This window comes from Pleurodeles waltl, chromosome 8, assembly GCF_031143425.1.
Source record: "Pleurodeles waltl isolate 20211129_DDA chromosome 8, aPleWal1.hap1.20221129, whole genome shotgun sequence".
Lineage (NCBI taxonomy): Eukaryota > Metazoa > Chordata > Amphibia > Caudata > Salamandridae > Pleurodeles > Pleurodeles waltl.
This window is the reverse complement of record NC_090447.1, coordinates 1,351,720,930-1,351,746,847: the sequence shown is the minus strand read 5'-3', so window position 1 is coordinate 1,351,746,847 and position 25,918 is coordinate 1,351,720,930. Positions and strand designations below refer to the sequence as shown.

The following is a 25,918-nucleotide window of genomic DNA, read 5'->3' as shown; positions in this document are numbered from 1 at the left end:
ACTCTCATCCTCAAGAGGAAGCAGTTCAAGATGTTAACCCTGGCTCAGGTCCTATCTGCCCTGGACCCTGGAGACTGGATGTTTGCATTGGACTTGCAGGACACCTATTTCTATATTCCTGTCCTGCTGGTCCACAGACGTTACCTACGATTTGTGGTTGGCCATGATCACTTTAAGTTCACCATGCTCCCCTTTGGCTTTACCAGTGCCCCTCGGTGTTCACGAAAGTGATGGTAGTGGTTGCAGTTCATCTGCACAGGTTAGGAGTCCCAGTCTCCCCCCTACCTCGACGACTGGCTGTTGAAGGCGGACACATCCCAGAAAGTCATCTCCCACCTCCAGACGACGGTGACCCTCTTGCATTTGCTGGGGTTCACTATCAATGTACCGAAGTCACACCGGACTCCCTCTCAGACGTTCCCTTTCATCAGAGCTGATCTGGACACAGAGCCGTTTCGGGCTTATCCTTCCGAAAAGCGAGTCCAGGATATTCGGGCTATGATACCGATGTTCCAGCCTCTATTTTGGATTTCGCTGAGAACGACCCTGAGGCTGCTGGGCCTCATGGCCTCCTGCATCCTGCTGGTCCAACATTCCAGATGGCATATTCGAGCTCTGCAGTGGATCCTGAAATTTCAGTGGGCACAGCATCAGGGGAATCTCTCCAAAATGGTTCAGATCTCGGAGGGAACTGCGAAAGACCTGCAGTGGTGATTGTCGAATCCAGATTGGGTCAAGGGCAGAACCCTCTCCCTTACCCAACAAGATCTCACAGTAGTGACAGATGCATCACTTCTGGGAAGGGGCGGCCACATGGGAGAGGCAGAGTCCAGGCTCCACATCAACCTTTTGCATTGAAAGTATTCCTTTCCTCTCTCAAAGGGAAAGTGGTGCAGGTGTTCATTGACAACACCACCGCCATGTGGTATTGCAACAAACAGGGTGGAGTGGGGTTGTGGACCCTTTGTCAAGAGACTCTTTGCTTCTGGACATGGCTGGAACGCCAGGGCATTTCCCTGGGGGTTCATCATCTGCCGGGCTTTCTGAACACCAGAGCAGACGAACTCAGCCTTTGATGCATAGTCGATCATGAATGGCATCTCCATCTGGAGGTGGCGCAAGGTCTCTATCAGGAGTGGGGAGAGCCTTGGTTAGATTTGTTTGTCTTCTGCAGAGAACGCGCAATGTCAGCTGTTTTGCGCATTTGAGTTTCCAAGGCGGCACTCGCTCAGCAACGCTTTTTGTCACCGTTGGAACTTAGGCCTCCTGTACGCCTTCCCACCAATACCACTTCTGCCCTAAGTTCTGAAGAAGATCAGGCAAGACCGGGCCCAAGTAAGCTTGGTAGCTCTGGACTGGGCTCGAAGAGTCTAGTATCCTGAGCTCTTGAGCATGGCCATTGATCTTCCGATCAGACTGCCCCTTCGGGAGGATCTTCTGTTGCAGCAGCAGGGGACCATTATCCACCCGAACATATCCAGTCTCTGCCTCCTTGTGTGGAGATTGAGCGACAACAGTTGACAGCTTTTGACCTTCCACCTGAAGTCTGTAATGTCATCTTGGCAGCCAGGCATCCCTCCACCAAAACAGTATATGCCTGTCATTGGAAGAAATTTGTGGCATGGTATATCAACAAATCTGTTGATCCCCTCTCTGCACCTCTCTCAGAGGTCCTCCTGTTTATTCTGTCTTCCCAGCAGAGCTTTACTCTGGGCACCCGGAAGGGATATTTGTCTGCCATCTCTGCCTTCTTAAGGCTACCAGACCAACCTTCTCTATTCAAATCTCCCATTGTTAGGAAGTTTCTTAAAGGCCTCACTCATATATTCTCTCCCATTTCATTCATCATGCCCCAGTGGGATTTAAACTTGGTCCTCACACACCTCGTGTGTGCCACTTTCGAGCCGCTCCACAATTGTCCTTTACGGCTCTTAACACTTAAAACAGCTTTCTTGATTGCCATCACCTCTGCTCGCAGAGTAAGTGAGCTTCAGGGTCTTTCTTTGTAGCCACCATTAATAGCAGTGCATCCTGACAAAGTGGTGTTTCATACCAGGGCTTCCTTTCTTCCCAAAGTGGTAACGCCTTTTCACGTAGGCCAATCTATCACCTTGCCTACTTTTTACGCACCCCCACATCCCTCACATGAGGAGGAAAGACTCCACCGCCTAGATCCAAAAAGAGCGTTGGTGTCCTATCTAGATCGTACCAAAGATTTCCGGGTGGACGATCAACTCTTTGTGGGATATGTGGGTGCGCAGAAAGGTAAGGTGGAGCAGGAGAAGACCATCTCACGATTGGTAGTCCTCTGCATCAAGATGTGCTATGCTTTGGGGAAAAAGCAACCCCCTGAGGGTTTGCGCACTCATTCCACCAGAACAACTGCTGGTACCACAGTGTTAGCACACGGAGTTCCAGTCCTGGATATCTGTCAGGCCACAACATGAGTATCCTTACATACATTCACCAAACCCTACTGCTTGGACAGTCCGGTCTGCAGGGACAGCTATTTTGGCCTTTTGGTCCTGCAGGATTTTTTGGTGTGATCTTAGTTCGCAGCCCACTACCAGGAATGGTATTGCTTGAGTATCTATTCAAAGGTAAGGAATCTGCAACTAGAAGTCTCTATCAGATGTACAAGTTACTTACCTTCGGTAACGATATATCTGGTAGAGACATATTCTAGTTGCAGATTCCTTACCGACGCACCCATCCTCCCAGCACTGGGAACTAATTTCTATGGACAGGTACTTCCCTCCAAGGGCCCTAGTTGTGGCGCATCATTCTCAGTATTATTTATGGCTCCGCGCTACTGGCGTGGAAAGTGGTCAAAAGAAACTGACGTCAGCGCGCCGGGGTGGTGCCTATATATGACCGCGGGAATCTGCAACTAGAATATGTCTCTACCAGATATATAATTACCAAAGGTAAGTAACTTGTACATCACTGACATACAGCACATTGATGAGGAAAGCCCAAGGCCCACTGACTAAACTACGTGATAGATGGACATTAGACATAGGAAACCTATAAGAGGAAGATTGAGCAGAGGCACTGGAATTCCCAACAAAAGTGGCTATAAAAGCAAGCTTCCAGCTGATCCAGCTCAAAATATTACACTGGGTGTACTACACATGAGCCTTCCTATACAAAGTAATGTGGATAAGTGAGGCAGGCTGTAACAGAGGTTGCGGAATTGAAGGCTCCTTTATGCATATTTTATGGAGTTGCCCCCGGAATTCAAGGGTTTTGGGGAAAGGTGGAAAGTTCATTAGTGACTGCAATAGGCACGACCTTAAGTGTGACACCAAGAACAGCATTACTGGGCATTTGGGAGACCTCAGATGACACGCGTTATTAAAAAATGCTCATAAACTTGGTATGCATGGTGGCCAAGAGAGATATAGCTCAGAGATGGGGCTGGGCCACACCTCCTACACACCAGAATTGGGAAATGGGAATGGAATACTGCAGAATTATAGAAAAAGAATTGTATAAGAGCAGAGGATGTATGAAGAAATATGAAAAAGCGTAGGGAGGTTGATATATGAAGAAATATAGTCCTGTGATAGATGCACTCCTCCTACATCATAAGTATAAGAGCCAGATAGCAAAAAGAACTGTGGGAAAGAGAAGAAGAGAAAACATACACAACTGGACTAAAAGACATCTGTGGGTGGGGCCCGGGTGTAGCAGAAGGTGGGATGGGACATTAGCAATGTTATTTGTTTGTATGATTGAACCACCTGTTAATAAAAGAAAAATAAAATATATATTTTTTAAAACATTTTAGCAGGGCATCCCCAACTCCTCACCTTGGGGGAAAGGGGCTGCAGCAAGGCGGGAAGCAGATGCTGGTTCTACCACATTTGTTTACTGAATGGATGCTCTGCGTGACACGTTTGAGGCAGGGCCCATTGGCCGTTCTGTCACTCTGGCATTTTCCTAGTGGGCTGGAGACCAGGGACATGCTTAAAAGTTGGCTGGGCTGTACTGGCTCAGCCGTGAAAGTCTTCAAGGCCCCATTTTAGTCACATATGGACTTAGGCTTGTTTTACCATTTTTATGATGCCGTTTTTGGTGTCCTGTTTGGCTGTCATTTGAAAGGTGTAGTGCTAAACTAATCCATTTTGGTTTCGTGAAAGATTGTATTTAGTGGGTGTCAGAGTGTGTTCCAAATTGTCAGACTGTCTCATGAAAAATATTGGCTAACAATTTTATTTTAAAAGCAATGTTCCCAACAAGCAAGTTGTTTTACTTTGTGAGTGATTATTTTCCATGGACTAGTGACTTTCTGCTGGTTGTTTTGACCTCCCTGTGTGGAATGGGAATCATGAGAATGTTGTGCTCGGAGCTCTCGCCCCTGCCACTTCTCATACCCAAGTGACCCAGATGTAGATGCATTTATTCGTTCTAGTGGTTTTAAGAGCAGCCCGTTTGGATTCCCCCTGACAGAACCCCATAACACTTTAATACTGCACATTCATCATTAACCTATTTGTTTGCATTATAAGTAAAATATGTTAACACGCTATACATATAACAATAAAAGCTACAGTGCTCCTACTGCACATATAGTCAAATGAAGATAGTTACGGTAACAGTGTCAAGCAGACAGGAAGACAGAAACAAACTGGATAAAACACATTCACTTCAAATTAAATCTGAATAAGCATGTTTTGGATATTTGTGAAAGAGAGGTGTTCTGTCTGTGTCCTGATTAAGGGCGGAAGAGTGATCAATGGACTAGAAGCAGCAACAACAAAAAGAATGCTTTATTGGCAGGGATATTTGAACTACCTGGGTTTCCAGTTGAAGGGTACCAGTTTGCTTCATAGTCCACAAGAGATACTCAGAGGTTTTGCCTGGAGACAAGGGGTGCCCAGATGCATATACTCAGAGGTTTTGCCTGGAGACAAGGGGTGCCTAGATGCATACCTGTATATGTCAGGAACCAGATTTTACATTTTATTCTCACTTGAACTGTAAGTCAATGTAATCCCTTTAGCACTGATCAAATATGATCAAATCTTCTCTTTTTAGATATGAAAGGGGCGTAGAATGTAAAATGGAATTGATCAGTACCAGGGAAAAGCGGGGACCTTCTAGTAGAATAGGTTTACTACAAGCTAACTTAGGAATGACTGGTGCATGGGCAGCTGGTTTAACTGATTAAGGGGGTCATTACAACATTGGCGGTAAAAGCCGCTTACCGCCGTGCAGAAGACCGCCAACACACCGCCATGGAATTCCGCCATGGTCATTATGACCCACAGCTCGGAATCTGCCAAAATGTAGACACCCACACAAGTCCGCCACACCAAAGGTCAGTGATAAACTGGCGAAAACAAAACCTCCACCGTCACGCCAACAGGAATACGCCCACACTATCACGACCCACAAATACACGCAGCCGTCTTTCAACCGCGGTATTCCATTAGCGGTACACACCGCCCCGCTGAAACTACACACACACTTACAAAACACTACCACATTGGACAAATCGAAATACACACACCTGATACACATACACACACCACTCCCACACACCCAATACAATATAAAACACACACCCACATCACCCACAAACCCTTACGACCACAATTGCGACAGAAGGCCAGAGAGAGACACTACAATCTACAACCAAGCATCCACAGGCACACAATACCATCACCCACATAACATCCATGCACCTCACACAACACACCACTAAATATCACCCCACATATCACAACACACACCACCCCACACATCACCCACACCACCCCATGGCACGGCAAAGACACCCCAGGTTCTCTGAGGAGGAGCAGAGGGTCATGGTGGAGGAAATCATCCAGGTAGAGCCACAGCTATTCGGATCACAGGTGCAGCACACCTCCATAGCTAGGAAGATGGAGGTATGGCAAAGAATAGTGGACAGGGTCAACGCAGTGGGACAGCACCCAAGAAATAGGGATGACATCAGGAAGAGGTGGAACGACCTACGGGGAAAGGTGCGTTCCGTGGTCTCAAGACACCACATCGCGGTTCAGAGGACTGGCAGCCGACCCCCACCTCCTCCCCCACAACTAACAACATGGGAGGAGCAAGGCTTGGCTATTCTGCATCCTGAGGGCCTCAAAGGAGTAGCTGGAGGAATGGACTCTGGTAAGTCAAACCTTAACTACTATATCCCCCACCCTACCTGCATGCCATCACATACCCCCACCCTCGCCCTCACCCCCATCACTCCTACACCTCATAAATGTCCCAATATCACAAACCATACATCCCACCACCAAGCCCTGCATGCAACAACAAAGCATGGACACCCATCACCAATGCATGGCCACTGCACATACCCATACACCCCCCTAAACCATCATCACACAAGGTCCCACACAGGAATGCAAGCACTGGGGTACACGGTCACCCACCCATTGCACACCATGGTACAGCCAGATGCAATAATCATGCTTTTACACCCCTGCAGGACCCCTACCCAACGTCACCGCACAGGAGGGTCCACACATGTCCACACCACCAACTGAAGAGGCCCACAGTGATGACAGCAGCTCTGTCCAACTGGATCTAGACGACCAGCCCGGGCCCATCTGGGACCTCGGGACAGTCGGTTCCCCTCACACTGGCACAGGCCACTACAGAGCTTGCCCCCTCTGGAAACACCAGCACAGCACCCACCCAGCGGGCCCATACCTCTGTCCCCAGGACACGTCAATCAGCAGTGTGTCCACCATTACAGGGAACCCAGGCTAACCCACCACCCCAACAACATCAGGGACCTGGGGGCAGTGGGCACACCGTTCAGGGGACAGAGGCCCAGGAACACAGGGGAACTGGGAGGGCTGCTGTGCGACAGGGGGAGGACAGGCCCAGGGAACCCACTCTCCACGAGGCCCTCTCCAACATCATGGGAGCCTACCATCATTCCCAGGAGATGATTTCAACGGTACTGGCCAAGTTTCAGGAGACCCAGCGGCTGCAGGAGGAACAGTATTTGGGGTTCAGGGAGGAACTCAGATCCATCAATTCCACCCGGGGCACCATCGTAGGGGTGCTGAAGGAAGTCCTCAACACCAGGAGGGACACTGTGGCACAACAAGGGGCCCCTGTCACTAGCCTGGATGATGATCTGCCCACCACCTCCGCCGGCGCTAGTGGACAGGAGGCACCGCTAAAGGACCACCACACCAGCACCCCACCCCTTGCAGAGGGAGAACCACCCCGCAAACGGTCCCTGAGATCCAGGACAAAGACAGAGAACGATGCCAAGACCCCCGCCAAGAAATGAGACCGCCCTGAATGTCATCCTTCTGTCCCACCTTGTCACCCTGTCCATCCTCAAACTGCCCCAGCTCCACTTCCTATGCCCCTTTGGACAAGGCACCTGTGAGACTAATAGACTGGACTCTGCCATTGACATTCCTCCACCATCACCCCTCACCATTTTACAACCCCCTCCAATATTTAGCACTTAAATAAACACCCTTAAAGCACAAAGCAATCTGGAGTCTGTCTGTGATTTCGAAATAGTGCATTAGCAATTACGGTGGCAAAATGCTCTTTCAAATGTAATGTCAACATACCTATGTCACACAGCTCTAGTCCATGAGGAAACAAAGCAGATGTCACACAGTGGGACCCACATCTGTGAAATCGTAAGGGAAAGTGACAACTCAGTGACCATACACTGGGTGAGACAGTAGAGAGGTAGTAGTGTTAAAGTACATGTAGTAGGCAGGTTTGTATTCTTACCTGTATCTCACTGGAAGTATTGCAGGATCACAGAGTTCCTGTTGTCGATGTCCTCGTCTTCGCTGTCCACAGGCTCCACAGCTGCCACAACACCTCCATCTGGACCATCCTCATGCAGAAAAGGCATCTGTCGTCGCAAAGCTAAGTTGTGAAGCATACAGCAGGCCATGATGATCTGGCACACCTTCTTTGGTGACTAGAATAGGGAACCACCTGTCATATGGAGGCACGGGATCCTGGCCTTCAGGAGGCCGAAGGTCGTCTCTATAATCCTCCTAGTTCGCCCATGGGCCTCATTGTAGCGTTCCTCTGCCCTGGTCCTGGGATTCCTCACTGGGGTCAGTAGCCATGACAGGTTAGGGTAGCCAGAGTCACCTGCAAATGGCGAGGGACAACTGTTAGACACACACTAACCTGTAGGGATATCCCCAGACCCAGACAACTATTCCCACTGATTTGGTTCCAGGTGCTCACCTAATAGCCACACACAGTGCCTCTGGAGTTGCCCCATCACATAAGGGATGCTGCTATTCTGCAGGATGTAAGCGTCATGCACTGAGCCAGGGAATTTGGCATTAACATGGGAGATGTACTGGTCTGCCAAACACACCATCTGCACATTCATCGAATGGTAACTCTTCCGGTTTCTGTACACCTGTTCACTCCTGTGGGGCGGTACCAAGGTCACATATGTCCCATCAATGGCACCTATGATGTTGGGGATATGTCCCAGGGCATAGAAGTCACCTTTCACTGTAGGCAAATCCTCCACCTGAGGGAAAACGATGTAACTCCGCATGTGTTTCAGCAGGGCAGACAACACTCTGGACAACACGTTGGAAAACATAGGCTGGGACATCCCTGATGCTATGGCCACTGTAGTTTGAAAAGACCCACTTGCAAGGAAATGGAGTACGGGCAGCATCTGCACTTGAGGGGGGATTCCTGTGGGATGGTGGATAGCTGACATCAGGTCTGGCTCCAACTGGGCACACAGTTCCTGGATTCTGGCACGATCAAGCCTGTAGGTGATGATTACATGTCTTTCCTCCATTGTCTACAGGTCCACCAGCGGTCTGTACACTGGAGGATGCCGCCATCTCCTCACATGTCCCAGTGAACAGTGCCTATGAAGGACAGCAGTGAGCACAGAGTCAACCAACTCAGAGGTACGTAAACACAGCTTACTCAGAAAACCATTCATAACCCGAATTTTGCCTGTATGAGTGTTGAGGCAAGGCCTAGGTATGTGTGACGCAGTTAAAAATTAAAGCCATGTGGGCCCCTGAAATGGCGGCTGCCTGACCTTTAAAGTGGGACAATGGGATGTGAGGTAACTGCGCTGGCGTTGTACACCGTCGCAGTAGGCGGTCGAAGACCGTGGCACAATTCTGCATTGGTTAACATTGGACCCTATGGGTTCCAGGAGCCAATGACGATGTACGCCGGCGGTGACGGTACGCACTGCCGCGGACGTGACAGCCATTTTCTCTCTGTGAAATCACTCAATACCTGATCTTCGACAGGAAAGGACCTACACTGCAAGTGCTGCTGTGACCTCAGTCTGGAAGATACAATGGCTTGTGCGTCTGGGGAAAGGGCCCCTGCCTTCAGCACGGAGGAGTTGGAGAAACTCGTGGATGGGATCCTCCCCCAGTACACGCTACTCTACGGTCCTCCAGACAAACAGGTAAGTACACTGGGAGCATGCTGTATGGGCAATGCCTGTGTGGAGTGATGTGAATGAAAGATAGGGGAGGTGGGAATGATGCGTGCATGAAACGACGGTGAGGACATGTGCCACATGGCAAGGATAGAGATGCAGGCCAATGACTGTGACGGTACAGTTGGTAATAACTTCTCTTTTTCCCCTGTACAATTAATGTAGGTCAGCGCCCACCAGAAGGAGGATATTTGACGTGCCATCACCTAGGACGTCCGGACCCTGGGGGTCTATCACAGACGGAGCACCCACTGCCGGAAAAGATGGGAGGACATTCGCCGCTGGAGCAAGAAGACGGCGGAGGCCCAGCTGGGAATGGACTCCCAACGTGGGAGGGGTGCCCGTCGCACCATGACCCTCCTGATGTTCAGGATCCCGGCGGTGGCGTACCCGGAGTTGGATGGGCGCTTGAGGGCATCACATCAGCAACAAGGGGGTGAGTACACTCTCATTCTGCTGATTCAGCGCTCAGTGGAGGTGTCTGGGTGGGGGAGGTGGGCTGTGGGTTTCCCTAGGCCAGGGCGAGTGTGCTAGTTAAGTCCCCTTTTTCAGCCAGACACTGTGGCACCCCACCCCACCTGGGTACAGTGCCAACTACACCTAGTCAGGCTCCTGTGACATCCATGTGTGCAGATATCGGCCATAGCCTCGTAGGCCATGTCCCAGGGATTGAATAGTGGACCCCAAGTGCGCAGCGTAGTGCAGGGGGCTTCTGTGTCTGTCGTGTCCGCCAACGGTAGCGGTAATGCATGCACTCAACATGTCTTTCTTCTGTCTCCCCCCCCCCCCCCCCTTTTTGTGGTCTCCCTGTACATGTGTGCATTAGCATCATCAGGCGCAGGAGCAGTGGCACAGGAGCAGGAGGTAGCTGCATCCCACATGGCCCTGGAGTTCAACACTACGGAGTCTGATTTCACCAGTGGGACGGAGGGCGAGGGGAGCTCCACGGCGGGGACAGGAGCTGACACCAGTGATACGGACTCGTCCTCTGATGGGAACACCCTTGTGGTGGCGGCACCGTCTGTGCCCCCCGCATCTACAGGTACAGCTGCCACCCCCTCTCCAACACCGCCCTCCCAGCAGCCCCTCAGGCTTTGCCCCGTGCCCGCTCACCCAGGAGGGTGGGCCTCTCCTTCGCCCCAGGCACCTCAGCCCCTGCCCCAGTCACCCCTGCTGCCCTCAGTGAGGAGGCCATTGACCTCCTCAGGTCCCTCACTGTTGGGCAGTCTACCATTTTGAATGCCATCCAGGGTGTAGAGAGAGAGTTGCAACAAACCAATGCATTCCTGGAGGGCATTCATTGTGGTCTGGCAGCCCTTAAGCGAGCTTTTCAGACTCTGGCCTTAGCACTGATGGCAGCCATTGTCCCTGTCTCTAGCCTCCCCCCTCCAACTTCCTCCGCCCAGCCCCAATCCCCTGTACCTCAGCCTACCCCAAGCACACCATCAGACCAGCATGCACACACCTCAACACACAAAGGAAGCTCAAGCAAACATAAGCATCACACATCCCACAGGCACTCACGCAAGCATCACACACATGCAGACATAGCAACATCCACTGCCTCCACTGTGTCCCCCTCCTCCTCGTCTCACTCCTCCCTCCCAGTCTCGTCTCCACTCACACCTGCATGCACTACATCTACATCCACTACTTCCATCACCAGCACACCCACCACCACAACGCGCTCACGTGCAGTCACCACCCCCACTACCATTCACACATCCCCTGTGTCCTCTCCCAGTGTGTCTGTGACGCCACATCCCAAGGTACACAAATGCAGGCACACACACACACACACAACAGCCATCCACCTCACAACAGCCTCCAGCGCATGCAACTTCATCCAAAGTCACCAAAGACACCTCCTACAACCACAACCTCTTCCTCCACTCCCAAACCCCCTTCAGCTACCCGTCCCAGTGTTCCTAAGAAACTTTTCCTGTCCACCCTTGACCTCTTTCCCTCACCTCCCCCACCCCGTCAGTCTCCTAGGGCCTGACTTTCCAGGTCCCAACCTAGCACCTCAGCCACAACATCGGCGGGACCAGTGGTGTCAGTAGTCCCTGGATTCTGGAGTGCACCAGGCAGCATGGCAGCCAGTGTGGCAAGGAGCCACAGCACGGACAGTCCCCCACTTGTCAAGCATCAAAAGTTGGCCAGTGTCTGGCGGGAGAGGGGGAAGACACCAACCACCAAACCCGCTCCCAGGGGTACAGGTGGGAGTGTGTAGTCAGCTGCGACACCTTCCAAGGTGGGAAAGGGGCACAAGAAAGCCGGCAAGTCTGAGAAGATCAGCACGGCAGAGAAGAACGTCATCAGCCCCGCTGCCCAGGAGGCGGCCGCCAGCAGCCCCGCTGGCCCAGACAGGACTGCCAGCAGCAGCCCCGCTGCCCAGGATGCGACCACCAGCAGCCCCGCTGGCCCAGACAGGACCACCAGCATCAGCCCCGCTGCCCAGGAGACGACCGCCAGCATCAGCCCCGCTGCCCAGGAGGCGACTGCCAGCAGCAGCCCCGCTGGCTCAAACAGGACCGCCAGCAGCAGCCCCGCTGCCCAGGAGGCGACCGCCAGCAGCCCCGCTGGCCCAGACAGGACCGCCAGCATCAGCCCCACTGGCCCAGACAGGACCGCCAGCATCAGCCCCGCTGCCCAGGAGGTGACCGCCAGCATCAGCCCCGCTGGCCCAGACAGGACTGCCAGCATCAGCCCGCTGCCCAGGAGGCGACTGCCAGCAGCCCCACTGGGCCAGACAGGACCGCTAGCATCAGCCCCGCTGGCCCAGACAGGACCACCAGCAGCAGCCCCGCAGCCCAGGAGGCGACCTCTAGCAGCCCCGCTGGCCCAGACAGGACCGCCAGCAGCTGAAGCGCTGCCAAGGACACCACCGCCACAAGCACCGCTGCCAAGGACACCGCAGCCACAAGCACCGCTGCCAAAGACACCGCCGCCACAAGCACCGCAGGCCCATGAGCGCCAAAAGCACTGACGCTACTGAGGCCGCCATGAGCAGGATGAAGCACTCTGGGCACCAAGCCCCCTCCAGAACCAGTGGAGATTTACATCCACTACCTCTGTCTTTAGCAGGATGAAGCACTCTGGGCACAAAGCCCCCTCCAGAACCAGTGGAGATTGACATCCACTACCTCTGTCCTTGGCAAGATGAAGCACTGTGGGCACAAAGCCCCCTCCAGAAACCAGTGGAGAATGTTATCCACTTGTGAGACTGTGGCTTTGCACTCCTCAGGATTGAACAGTGGGCATGGGGCCCCCTCGTGGATTTGGCGTCGTGCACTCAACCGGCTGAGGTGCCCCCCTTTCCCTTCCCCCTGAGGTGCCTGTTTTATTTCTATCTGATGCCCCTGCAGTGTTCTCTCCGTCATGTTCGGGTATCTTGTGTGGGCTTCGCCCATGCAGTATGCGCCCAGTGGTCCACGGACTTTAAGGGTGGAATACCCTGGACTAATATTCATGGTGTATATATTTGTAAATAGTATATGTATATTATTTGACTACTGAATTTGAATATATTACAATCGTTCACCTCATTTCCTTTTGTCTTTGCATTCTTCCGGGGGGTTGGGGGCGTAACTGTAATGTATCATGCTGTATTAGTGTGTGTGTTGTCGTGGGTGGGGGTGGGGGTGTTGCGTGTTGCGTGTGTGTGTGTCACTGTTTTTTCCCTCCCCCCTCCCCTGTGTCGTAGGTGCAGTACTCACCGTGGTCTTCTCCGCCGGCGTTCGTGCTCCTGGTAGAGGAGCAAGAAGATAATGGCTGGTAATATGTGGGGCTCGGGTTCCATGGCGTCCTGGTTCCTCGTGGGGTGTGCAGAGGTGAGCGTTTTCCCTTCGAAGTCCTGTTTCCGCCGTGTTTTTGTTGGCAGTGAATCCGCCCCGGAAAAGGTGGCGGATTGGTAGGTTGTGATACTGTGGGCGGTACATTGTCTCCCGTCTGTCTGTTGGTGGTGACCGGCGCAGTGTTTGTTTTACCGCCGTGGCGGTCAGAGTGTTAAAGTGGCTGTCTTTGTTGGCGGTTTCCGCCACGATCGTAATTCCATTTTTTTTCCGCTGGCCTGTTGGCGGTCTTACTGCCGCTTTAACACCGACCACCAGGGTTGTAATGACCCCCTAAGTGTCAGGAAATGCTTATTGTCCAAGGTGTCTGCAGGAAAAGGTTTGAAGACTGCTATAACTTGCTGGTGCATCATTGAAGTGACAAAGGGCCTCATTCCGACCCTGGCGGTACAAGACCGCCTGGGCCGGGGGCAACGGAAGCACCGCCAACAGGCTGGCGGTGCTTCATTGCCCATTCTGACCGCGGCGTTAAAGCCGCGGTCAGAAAAGGGAATCTGGCGGTTTCCCGCCGGATTTCCCCTGCTTGGGCAGAACCTCCATGGCGGCGCTGCAAGCAGCGCCACCATGGAGATTCCGACCCCCTTCCCGCCATCCTGTGCCAGGAACAGGATGGTGGGAACGGGTGTCGTGGGGCCCCCTAACAGGGCCCCAGGGAGATTTTCACTGTCTGCATTGCAGACAGTGAAAATCGCGACGGGTGCAACTGCAACCATCGCACCCCTGCAACGCCGCCGGCTCCATTCTGAGCCGCCCTCTGTGTTGCAGGGCCTTTCCCGCTGGGCCGGCGGGCGCTCCCTTGGCGGGCGCCCGCCGGCCCAGCGGGAAAGTCAGAATGGCCTCTGCGGTCTTCTGACCGCGGAGCGGCCATTTGGCGGTTCCCACCAGGGTCAGATTGACCCTCAAAGTGTTTTCACTGGTGAAGTCAAAAGAGTTCACAAAGAAGGGGAGAAATGGCTAGAAATAATTTGTTTTGAGGACCGATATGTTTCCTCACAAGAACATAACCAGCCAACTTATTTTTCCTTTTTTTTAAATTTGAAATGCTGTGAATTGCCTCTAGATGCCAGACTACGTGATGCTTTTGGAGTAAGCTATTGCTCATGCACTTAGTGAAACAAGCATTTGCAGAGCCAGTAAATCTCTCCTTTAAAAATGCGAGCTGTTAGCTTTGCCAATGCTTGTTGTATTGGCCTAAAACAATCTGAATGGCAGCAAGTGTATGATAAAATTCACACTATTTGTTTGCATAATTGGCACCAAATTTAACCTGGAGGAAATTATGTGGGTAAACGTGCAGTTTTAGTGCCTCATTACGAGTTTGGCTGTCTTGTGACTGCCAAACTCACAGTGGTGGTCAGACCCTCGCAGTCCTGGCGGTCCGACTGCCAGATTATGACCCTGGCAGTCAGACCACCAGGGGACTGCAATCACTGCCAGTATCATGGATCCCAACCGGTAGGCAGCGGTTTAAGACGTGGTCAGCCACGGCAGCGCCGAGTTCAGCGCTGCCATGCTGATCATGACTTCCCTTTCCACCAGTCTTTTCATGGCAGGGACTCTGTCATAAAAAAGCTGGCAGAAAGGCAGTGCTGGGGGCCACAGAGGGACCCCTACACTACCCACGACCATGTCATGGGCAGTTCAGGTGCCCATCTACCCAGCACCCATGGAATGTGCACTGTCTGCTACGGCAAACAGTGTGTATTCCGAGGGTCCTGGGGGCACCCTCTGTACAACAGCTTAGACCTCGGCTCTCTGAGGAGCCGGGGCCAATGCCACCGTACTGTTTCCACTGGGCTAACCGGTGGAAACCTCCTAATAAGAGGTTTCCGCCGGTCAGCCCAGTGGAAACATCATAACTGGGCTGGGGGGGGAGACCTCCAGCTTTGCGGTTATTTCCTCCCCATGGCTCTGGCTGGCCAACGGTTGGCCCGCAAAACTTTTAATGAAGCCCTAGGGCCCTAGCACAAGACCACCAAACTCGTAATGAGGCCCTTAGTCTCTAAAAAACAAGCAGGCTTACAGATTGTGAGCCTACTTTGAGTAAACATAGGGCCCATCAGGGAAAGGAACTTATTTACAAAACAACCACAATACTTCTCCCCTGTAGGGAGACCGTGCACCATGATATTTGTCTTATTAGTGTGATGTAGTTTGGGTGGAGTGAAAAGTGGGCACCATATATGAAATTCAGAACATTTCTAGTTCTGTCACTGGTAAAAGAAGACCCTAGTATTAAGAATACTGAATTTAAAATTGTTAGATTACGCTAGAATTAAGTCTTTTTTTAATGGTAATATAGTGTAGGAAGTTGGCTCTGTATATACTATTTCAAAGTAAGAAATAGTGTGCACACAGTCCAAGGGTTCCCCTTAAAGGTAAGATAGTGGCAAAAGTAGATAATTCTAATGCTCTGTTTTGTGGTAGTGTGGTCGAGCAGTAGGCTTATCAGAAGGTAGTGTTAAGCATTTGTTGTACACACACAGGCAATAAATGAGGAACACACACTCAAAGACTTACTCCGGGCCAATAGGTTTTTATATTGAAAAATATATTTTCTTAGTTTATTTTAAGAATCCACAGGTTCAAGATTTACATTAAACACTTTAAATGTAAGGTACTTCACTTAAATACTTTAGGAACTTTGAATAAAAGCAAAATCATATGCAGTCTTTGCAAAAATTGCAATAAGCTATTTTCAAAGTGGACACAGTGCAAAAATCAACAGTTCCTGGGGGAGGTAAGTAAAGGTTAGATTAGGAGGTAAGTAAAACACTTGCAAGTCTCAGTTCTGGGGCATAGGCAGCCCACCGTTCATGGCAACCCCACAGTTACCACACCGTCAGCTCAGGTCCTGTCAGGTGCAGAGGTCAAAGAGGTGCCCAAAACACATAGGCGCCTATGGAGAACAGTGGTGCACCTGTGTCTTCGGGGGGGGGGGGGGCAGACCAAGGGGCTTTTGTAGAGCACTGAGGGGGACACAAGTAGGCACACAAAATACACCCTCAGCGGCACAGGGGCGGCCGGGTGCAGTGTGCAAAGCAGGCGTTGGGTTTCAGGTAGGAAACAATGGAGGGACCCGGGGGTCACTCTAGCGGTGCAGGCAGGCGCAGTTGGGGGGTTCTCAGGACAGCCATCACCTGGGCTAGGCAGAGGGTCGCCTGGTGGTCACTCCTGCGTTGAAGTTCGGTTCCTTCAGGTCCTGGGGGCTGCGGGTGCAGTGTTGGTTCCAGGCGTTGGGTCCCTTGTTACAGGCAGTCGTGGTCAGAGGGAGCCTCTGGATTCTCTCTGCAGGTGTCACTGTGGGGGCTCAGGGGGGTTGTCTCCGGTTACTCACGGGCTCGCAGTCGCCGGGGAGTCCTCCCTGAGGTGTTTGCTCTCTGGATCTCGAGCCGGTGGCGTCGGGTGCAGAGTGTGAAGTCTCACGCTTCCAGCGGGAAACGTGCAGTCTTTGGAAGTTGCTTCTTTGTTGGAAAGAAGTAGCTGGTTTTGAACAGGGCCGCTGTTCACGAGAGTTTCTTGGTCCTGTAGTCCAGGGCAGTCCTCTGAGGCTTCAGAGGTCGCTGGTCCCTGTCAGATGCGTCGTTGGAGCAGGTTTTCGAAGTTGGAGACAGGCCGGTAGGGCTGGGGGCCAAAGCAGTTGTCGTCTTCCTTCTTCTCTGCAGGCTTGTAGGTCAGAAGTCCTTCTTATTTCTTCAGGTTGCAGGAATCTAGTTTCCTAGGTTCTGTGGTGCCCCTAAATACTGAATTTAGGGGTGTGTTTAGGTCTGGGAGGGCAGTAGCCAATGGCTACTATCCTTGAGGGTGGCTACACTCTCTGTGTGCCTCCTCCCTGTGACAAACTCCCAGACCATATACTCTTTATGGCTACCCTGCACTTACAATGTCTAAGGTTTTGCTTAGGCACTGCAGGGGCATTGTGCTCATGCACATATGCCCTCACCTATGGTATAGTGCACCCTGCCTTAGGGCTGTAAGGCCTGACAGAGGGGTGACTTACCTATGCCACAGGCAGTGTGAGGTTGGCATGGCACTCTGAGGGGATGTCGACTTAGTCATTTTCTCTCCACCAGCACACACAAGCTGTAAGGCAGTGTGCATGTGCTGAGTGAGGGGTCCCCAGGGTGGCAGAGGACATGCTGCAGCCCTTAGAGACCTTCCCTGTAATCAGGTTGTGCCACTTGTGGAGACAAAGGTACAGTTTAGGGAAAGAGCACTGGTGCTGGGGCCTGGTTATCAGGGTCCCAGCACACTTTCAAATCAGAACTTGGCATCAGCAAAGGCAAAAAGTCAGGGGGTAACCATGCCAAGGAGGCATTTCCTTACATATAGTAAAAAATAATTGTGTTGTTTCATTAACACTACTTGACCACCCTGTACCCTATGCAATCATGCGCACCAGCCCACTCATGCATTCAGTTTACTGTTAGACCAAGCACTCACTCACAGCAGAAAACCCAAGATCCCCATGCCTGCACACTCATTCACATTTTCAGGAAGGGATGACAGAGGGTGTGATGGTGAAGGGAAGGAAATGAGAATCTTAGCTATTTCATTGGTTAGGTCTCAACATCATTTTCACTCAAAGCAGGCACACACCAACAGTCTTCCTATAATAATTGAACCTGTTGAGTCTCCTCCCACCAAATCAGTCACTTTGTCCTTATGATGCATGCCCCATAACTATAGATGAGCAATGAAGCGCAAGCTGGAAATTAGGGACACCATCGCACATTACAACTTTGGCCTATTATTCCTCACAAAGACATTTCTGTGATCTTAGTGAGGAATAATTGATCTAGGGTGTAGTGTGCAATGACACTTTCCACAATGTATTGACACTTTCCACAACATATTGGACCTTCTATTTCCTCCTAACTACTGCATCATCAGAGAAGACAATGTTGGAAGAGTCAGAGGAGATACTGCAGTCATCTTCAAAGACTCCTTACAATGCAGAGAGAAACCCAATTGCTCATTTTACACAAAAGGCTTTGTTTTGACAGGACAATTGTAGTTTTTAAACTGCTTTAGTCAAGGTACAGTCGCAGGCCTGAAGTGATGTTTGCACTTCCACTGTGGTGAACGGCCAATAGGTACTGCAGTCCACTAGTGGCATTTAAATTATAGGCTGTAAGTACACCATGTATACAGACCTTCCAACTTCACCAAAACCTCACAGTGTGAGGAGGGGGCCGGGCCTTGGATGGGGTGTGGCCTCATTCCTAGAAGAAGCACCTAAGAGGCACTTTTGCCCCCACCCAACCCCAAGCACCCTCCTCATAAAAAAACAAAAGATTGCTGAGGCTGCTCCTCATGTCCTAGGGTGTTTTCACACCCATTAATGGACATCAGCAGTTAAGAGCCTATAAAAACGAGCTGAAAACCACTGTTAGCAGTGGTTTTCACCTCACTTTCCCTACCACAGTTCGATATTGGCTCCTCACCAGGAGACCCTGTGAGGGGAGCCAATATTGTGTGTCACACGGTGGCACCGTGTAAGTTGGCAGGTCTGTGTACAATATATTAGGGACTTATAGGTAAGCAAAATATGCCAATTAGGGTTATGTCTATTTAACCATGTTAAAAGGGGGTACACAGGCACTTTACTACTGGTTAGCAGTTCTGCAGCCAACACAATCAAATAGGACAAGAATCTAGGGGTACACCATTCAAACTATGGTCATTTTTCACAATATTGAATACGTTTTTTAAGTACTTCATGTCTGAAATAGGCTGTGGGCAGATACCAAGGTTAACGGATTACCATCTCAAACAGTTTTTGAAAGGAGCTGTTCAAATTAGAGTGTGTGTGTGTTTATTTCTGTGTATGTGTTGCCTCTGAATGCATTGTAAACGCCACATAACAGTGTCAATACTGCAAATAAAAGTGGTGTTTAATTGATTCTCCTTTATGCCTGCTGTACTTATTTCTGTTTTTCTTTTTATCACCAAGGAATGGGATGCTTTTACAGGCGTCATCATCGGAGATATGTTCAGAAAATCTGTAAGTACCTGAATTTTTTTTTATCTATCGTTCTTTTGAATGATTTTGCTTTTTGCCAGAAGGCCCTGTAAATATGCCAGAAAAGCTTTGTCAACGATCGATAAAAAAAGAAGATTTTTCTTTTAATTTGTTTACTCTGAGGCTTGAAAGTTTGAGTTCCAAGGCTTGTTTTTTCATATTGATCCCATTTCATCCTCCCTTTATTAAATCAAATAAAATACAGTAGGTTAGTGGCCATCAAGAAATTTTGTCCCTTTAAAGCACTTCACAAATGCGTTGATTATTTGACATTGCTGGAGTCGCCTTAACTGGTGTATTATGAAGTATGGCTACTCCATGGATCGTGATGTGCAGGAAGTGCTAACATTCTAATATCACCGTATGTATGTATGTATGTATGGTACCTACTCAGCTCTTTCCGACACTGCACCATTGAAAAATACTGACAGCCTGTGACTAGAACGTAAAATGTGCCTTTCAACCTTTAAATGAATGCTGCACCCATGCAGGGCTTTCTGTGTAACCGTCTCCAGTCTGGGTATCCAGCATCCTAGTGCCAGTGTCACCTGGCATTTTGACTTTTTTTTTGGGGGGGGGGCACTGAACAGCAACGCGGATATCATTCCTTTTTATTTTCAGTATTTGAGCTCTTATGTAATTAAAGCGTGGTTATTTTAATATTTAAAAAACATAATTAGCTTTACTTTGTGTTAATTTGATTTCCCTCAAACAATAGCACAGTGTACAATATATTATATGCTGCATAGTGCTGCAAAGAGAAAGGGTTGTGCGTGCTGATTTGATCACTCTCCCACCACGTTCCACCTAAAAGGTTGTTCCGGCTACAGTTATGTACCCTCCCTATGTTCCTGGTACCACTTTAGTACAGGCTGATTGATAGATGGACTCAGGCTAACGGCAGATGCCCACCGCTTTACCAATATTTTTAAGAAGATGCCCAAATCCTATTTTGTGTGAACACTATTTTATCTGTATTACTATATAACTAATATATTACCATATTATCATTTTCAAGGCCAAAACAAGTACAGAAGTGCCATTCCCAGTTTACACATCTTGAGATATTTTGAACTACATGTGCGTAGGTACATTTTGTTCATGAAAAATAAATTTTGCCCAGACACTTCCCTATCCCTAGATGAGTATATTCTGCAACCAATATGAATGATGATTTCTAAAAGTAATATTTACCAAAGACCATCAGATTTTACCATCAGAGGCTGGCCATGCCAATTATCCTTTGAAGCCCCTACTGGTTGAGTTTCCCCGAAATGCCTTTCAATCTGACGAGCGCCAGACCCCGACAGTAAAGCAGTAAATCAAGACCCTCTGATTAATAATATAGTTATGGTTTACATGTTCCATCAAATTCTAACTGAGAGCACTCTCTTAATCAAACTAATCAACCTTTCCACATGTGTGATTCTCCATAATCTTCAGTGTCAGTGGGCGAGTGAGGGAGGATCATTCTTCTCCCAAAAGAATGCAATAACCATTTTTGCTGCTCCCAAGCATTGTCATCTCAAAACCCCAAAACCAGGCCACTATAACCCCAATATCACTCCTGTGCATTCAGCATTTCCTCCCAAAAGGATCTGCCTTAGGACATTCCCTCTATATGTGCAAAGTATTGCCACGTTTGATGAATCCTGTCCAGCAGTTTGGGCTTCTAATAAGGTATAGATGATATTGTTTGGCTGTTGTGAGATACCACTTACATAAAAGATTATAATATACCTATTGGTTATGAGCACAAGTTGAGCATTTGTATATGCCCCCTCTCAGTATTCCCCATTAATTTGGTGTAATTTATTTATTTCATTTATCTTTATTGTATTCTTATGAGACCATTTGAAAGGGAATCTAATTCCCAGCAAATCACAAAAAGTCTGCACACTAGTCCTTTTGAATCTATTATTGGCTTGATTCCTTTTACCAGTTCACTCTTACTCTGCTCCACAAATGTGGAATAGCAAATGAGAAAGTGGGACTTGCTTTGGCTTCAATCATGCGCTTGCTTTCGCCTCACTTTAATGACTTCCTTGACTTACATGTTTCTAAGCTTTCAAATGTGCAATTGAATGAAAAATTTCTAGCTGATGCGTCAAGAATTTGAGATTCTATTAAGAACACAGAGGCAAGGATTATGGTTCTCTTTCTTTACTGAGACATATACAGCAGCCAGTAACATTGTGTTAAACTTTAAACTACATCAGCGATGAGCCCCTAGCCCACTGTCTCCACCAGTCACATGGTCTCCAGCCATCTATGTATGTAGCTTACACGATAGTCCTTCCTCTTTCTTTGTGAACCCGAATAAAGTATTAAAACCTGAGTCCAGCAAGACAACTATGAAACACCAACAAGTTCAATGGGACTGCAAGTCCCCAATCCTCAGGCCGAAGGAATCTCCCCTGGAATAATGAACAATCTCGGTGACAAATAGCTTGTTGAACAGCATCAAGAATATTTAGAATCTGCTCCTAATGGAACAATGAGCAATTTAAGAATCTAGACAAAACGGCTCAAGACTTTTAATAATGCAACATTTTAAAACATTTATAATGGAGTATAAATTACATATAAGGACTCAATAATTATATAGTTCTTATGAATGGGATAATCCTCACCTTTGTGTCCTTAATAGAATCTAAAATTCTTTACGCATAAGGTAGAACATTTTCACTCTATGTCCGGACCAGAGGCTTCTGCTTATGTTAATTTAAAGTTGATCCACCACTCTCGATGCCACATCCACAATTGGTTTATGATAGAACACCTTAAAGGTGGAATCAGAATACTAATCCGCCACAGCCATAATGTCTTTTAAACAGGAGCCGGAAGAAAAGGCTTTAGAGGCCATGCCTCCACACACAGAATGGTGACCTAATAGAGTACTATGAATTCCCACTTCTCCAAGCAACTATTTAACCCATCTGGCCAATGTTGCGGAAGAGACTGGGTGAAAAGGTTTCTGTAAAGAAATGAGTAATTGACCAGAAGAGACACTATGCATTTTCTCTGTTTATTCCTCAAAGGCTTTTAGACATTTAACAGCACATAACCTCTGATTATGAGGAAAAACTGGATAGGTGACAGAACGTGATGTGTTTTCGTGCATCTTGAGAGAGTAAAGGACACTCCAGACTGAGTAAATGCCTTACTTGCCTTGTCCCAAGCTTTAACATCAGAAACCCGTCTGCAAAAAATCAAGCATAGAAGGAAGGTTAACTCAGCTGATTGCTGTTTGTTTTCGCCTGCCAATTTCTGAGAATATGTGACACCATTGTAGGAGGCTGGCCTGGTTTGTAGTGGGTACCAAGGGTACTTACACCTTATACCAGGTCCAGTTATCCCTTATTAGTGAAATGTAGTCAGTGTCTAGAAGCCAGGCTGTCTAGGGGTAGCTGTAGCTGAGCAGCCAAGGCTTATCTAGGAAACATGCAAAGCTCATGCAATACCACTGTAGTCACACAGTACTTACACACAGGAAAGAAAATACTCAGTGTTACAAAAATAAAGGTACTTTATTTTGGTGACAAAATGCCAAAAATACCTTAGAGGCTATACTCCCTTAGGAGGTAAGTAATATACACAATATATACACTAGAATGCAGAAATGGCTGTATAACAGTTAGAAAACAGTGCAAATAGTGACAATCACAATAGTTTTTAATGGGCCTGAGGGAACACAAACAATATACTAAAATAGTGGAATGCAAAAGTCTGTTTCCCACCTAGGCAAGTGTAGTGTGTAGAGGGGTGCTGGAAATATAGGATAACACCAAAGGTAAGTAATATAACCCACCCCAGAACCCAGGAAAGCAGGAGTAAATCACAATAAGTTTCCTAGAACACAAAAAGAACACATGATAGAAGATTATGCAAGAACCAGAAGAGAGTGCAAGACACCAACAATGGATTCCTGGACCTGAAGACCTGTGGAAGAAGGGGACAAAGTCCAAGAAGCACTGAAGAGTCCAGGGAGAACAGGAGCCCCTGCTATCCCGGATGAAGGTGCAAAAGCAGAACTACAGGTGAAGAACAGTTAGTATTGCACCCAAGAAGACTGATGCGGGTTCCTGGTTGGTGCAGATGATGTCGCGCGCCAAATGGATGCTTGCAGTCTGGTTTGTGTAGCTGGAATCCGCCAACAAGCATTGGCACACGCAAAGCATGCTGTTAGTGGAAACTGCGCTGCCCGGGACCAGGAGCAACCTGTTGGCCTCTACCCAGAAGAGGGAGACAGAGGGGGCTCTCAGCAACTCAGAGAGCCCTTAGAAGACCAGGCAATGCACACAGGAGTCCTACAGCACGGGGACAAAGAAGGTGCAAATGGAGGCCCCAGCAGCACTACACAAAGGGATCCCACGCTGCCGGAGAACCACTCAGGAAGCTGTGCATTGCAGGAAGGCGTGCTGGGGGCCGAAGCTGTGCTGTGCACGAAGAACTTAGTGGAAGGTCACACTACAGCATTGGTAACTTCAAAACACGCAGTGCACTGGGGTACTGTCTTGCGTGGGAAGGCAAGCTCTTACCTCCACCAAAGTTCGACAGCTGGGCCTTAGGACCATCGGGACCACTTCAGTCCACCACCCATGTTGCTGGATCCACGCACTTTGTCGGGAGAGGGGACCCACGCCACCGATTGTCACTGCAGAGAGGTTACTCCTGAAGCAGAGAAGCGACTCCTTCACTTCAAGGGAGATTCCTTCACTCTTCTGGTGCAGGCTGAAGACTGACTGCCCTCTGAGGATTCATGACCTGGAAACATTTGCAGTTGCTGACAGGAGCTGAAGATACAATGTTGCAGATGTCGTCTTGGCTTCTTTGTTGCAGTTTGTAGAGTTCCTGGAGGGTCCAGATGCAGTTTTGTCGGTAGAAGGTGAAGGAAAGGATGCAAAGGATTCCTGCTGGAGTCTTGCAATCCGAATCTGAGGAAACACCTGGAGAAGAGACCCTAAATAGCCCTGAAAGGGGAATTGGTCAGCAGCACAGGTAAGCACCTATCAGGGGAGGGCTCTGATGTCACCTGCTAGCACTGACCACTCAGATGCTGCCAGAGTGCCCCACCAACTTGGAATCCAAGTTGGCAAATCCCAGGGACACTCTGGAGGAGATCTGGGCACCACCCCTGGGGTGGTGTTGGACAGGGGAGTGGTCACTCCCCTTTCCTTTGTCCAGTTTTGCGCCAGTACAGGGTCTCGAGGTATAGACTGAATTATGCAAGGAGGGCACCATCTGTGCCCTTAAAAGCATTTCCAGAGGCTCTGGGAGGCTACCCCCTTCCATGCCTGTAACTCCTATTTCTAATGGGAGAGGGTGTAGCACCCCTCTCCCAAAGGAAATTCTTTGTTCTTCCTTCCTGGGCTCGAGCTGCTTGAGCAACAGGAGGGCAGAAACCCGTCTGTGAGGTGGGAGCAGCTGGGGCTGCCTGGAAAACCTCAAAAGGCTGGTATGGCAGTACTGGGGGGGTCCAATGTGGAGCCCCCAGAGTGTGTGGAACTATACAACCAATGCTAGAATCAGCATTGGGGTATAATTCAAAATGTTAGACACTTTACATGGCCATATTCGGAGTTACCATTGTAAAGCTGGACATAGGTATTGACCTGTGTCTAGTGCATGTGTAAAATGTCATCCCCAGACTCACACAGTCTGGGAAAATGGCCCTGGACAAAGTGGGGACACCTCTGCTGGTGCAGGGGTGCCCTCACACACAGGTACTCTGCACCCAGCCTTCAGGGTTGGAAAGCCTGGTATATTGGTGACTTATAAGTGACCTGGTGCAGTGTAAATGTATGTGCAATGGTGCAGGCACCATCTCACACAGGCTGCAATGGCAGTCCTGTATAAGCCTTTGCTTGGGCTCCCTATTGGTGGCAAAAGTAATGCTGCACCCCTTAGGATCCCCTTGAATCCCAATGCCTTAGGTACCTAGGTACCATATACTAGGGACTTATAAGAGGGCACCAGTATGCCAGTTATGAGTGGAATACTGTGTTAACAGTATTCCAACCACCAATTTTAAGGGGAGAGAGCATAAGCACTGGGGTCCTGGTTAGCAGGATCCCAGTGGCACAGTCAAACACACTGACAAACAGGCCAAACATGGGGGTAACCATGCTAGAGAGAGGCTACTTTCTCACAACCACTTTGACATCCCATAATAGGAATACTTGGGTTGAGGAGGGTTAACCATCCTAATCCCTCGTAGAAGTTTACAAGCTAAAGGATGTTCGCCCACCTGTTAGGCATCCAGATGGGAACGACCAGATGAAACAGCTGTTATTAAGTGTACTCTAAGCTAAACCGTGACTGGCCAAATCATACAAATGTACAATCTTAGTGATTCCCACCTTGTTCACTGCACCAATTAACCCATGTGCACCAGGCTTACTCATATTGTTTGAGTGAGAGGGGGGGGGGGGGGGGGGTCAGGACTGCGATAAGAACATTGTATTTTCTGAAACTCCTGGCACTTGCCAATGTTGTCTGAAAGTGTCCACGCAATGAGGGCCAATAGTCTCTGAACCACCAACAGGTGAGGAAGACCCA

At 49.3% G+C, this 25,918-nt stretch overlaps 1 protein-coding gene across 2 annotated transcripts in view; it reads left to right on the top strand.

Annotated features, from left to right (window-relative positions):
* The window catches only part of DYNC2H1 (dynein cytoplasmic 2 heavy chain 1), a 1,541,159-nt gene that overhangs the window by 1,043,960 nt on the left and 471,281 nt on the right, over nucleotides 1-25,918 (top strand). For both annotated transcript variants that reach the window (XM_069202358.1, XM_069202357.1), the window contains one exon: nucleotides 19,289-19,339. In XM_069202358.1, coding sequence (XP_069058459.1) covers nucleotides 19,289-19,339 — 51 coding nt within the window. The remainder of the gene's footprint in view (nucleotides 1-19,288; nucleotides 19,340-25,918) is intronic.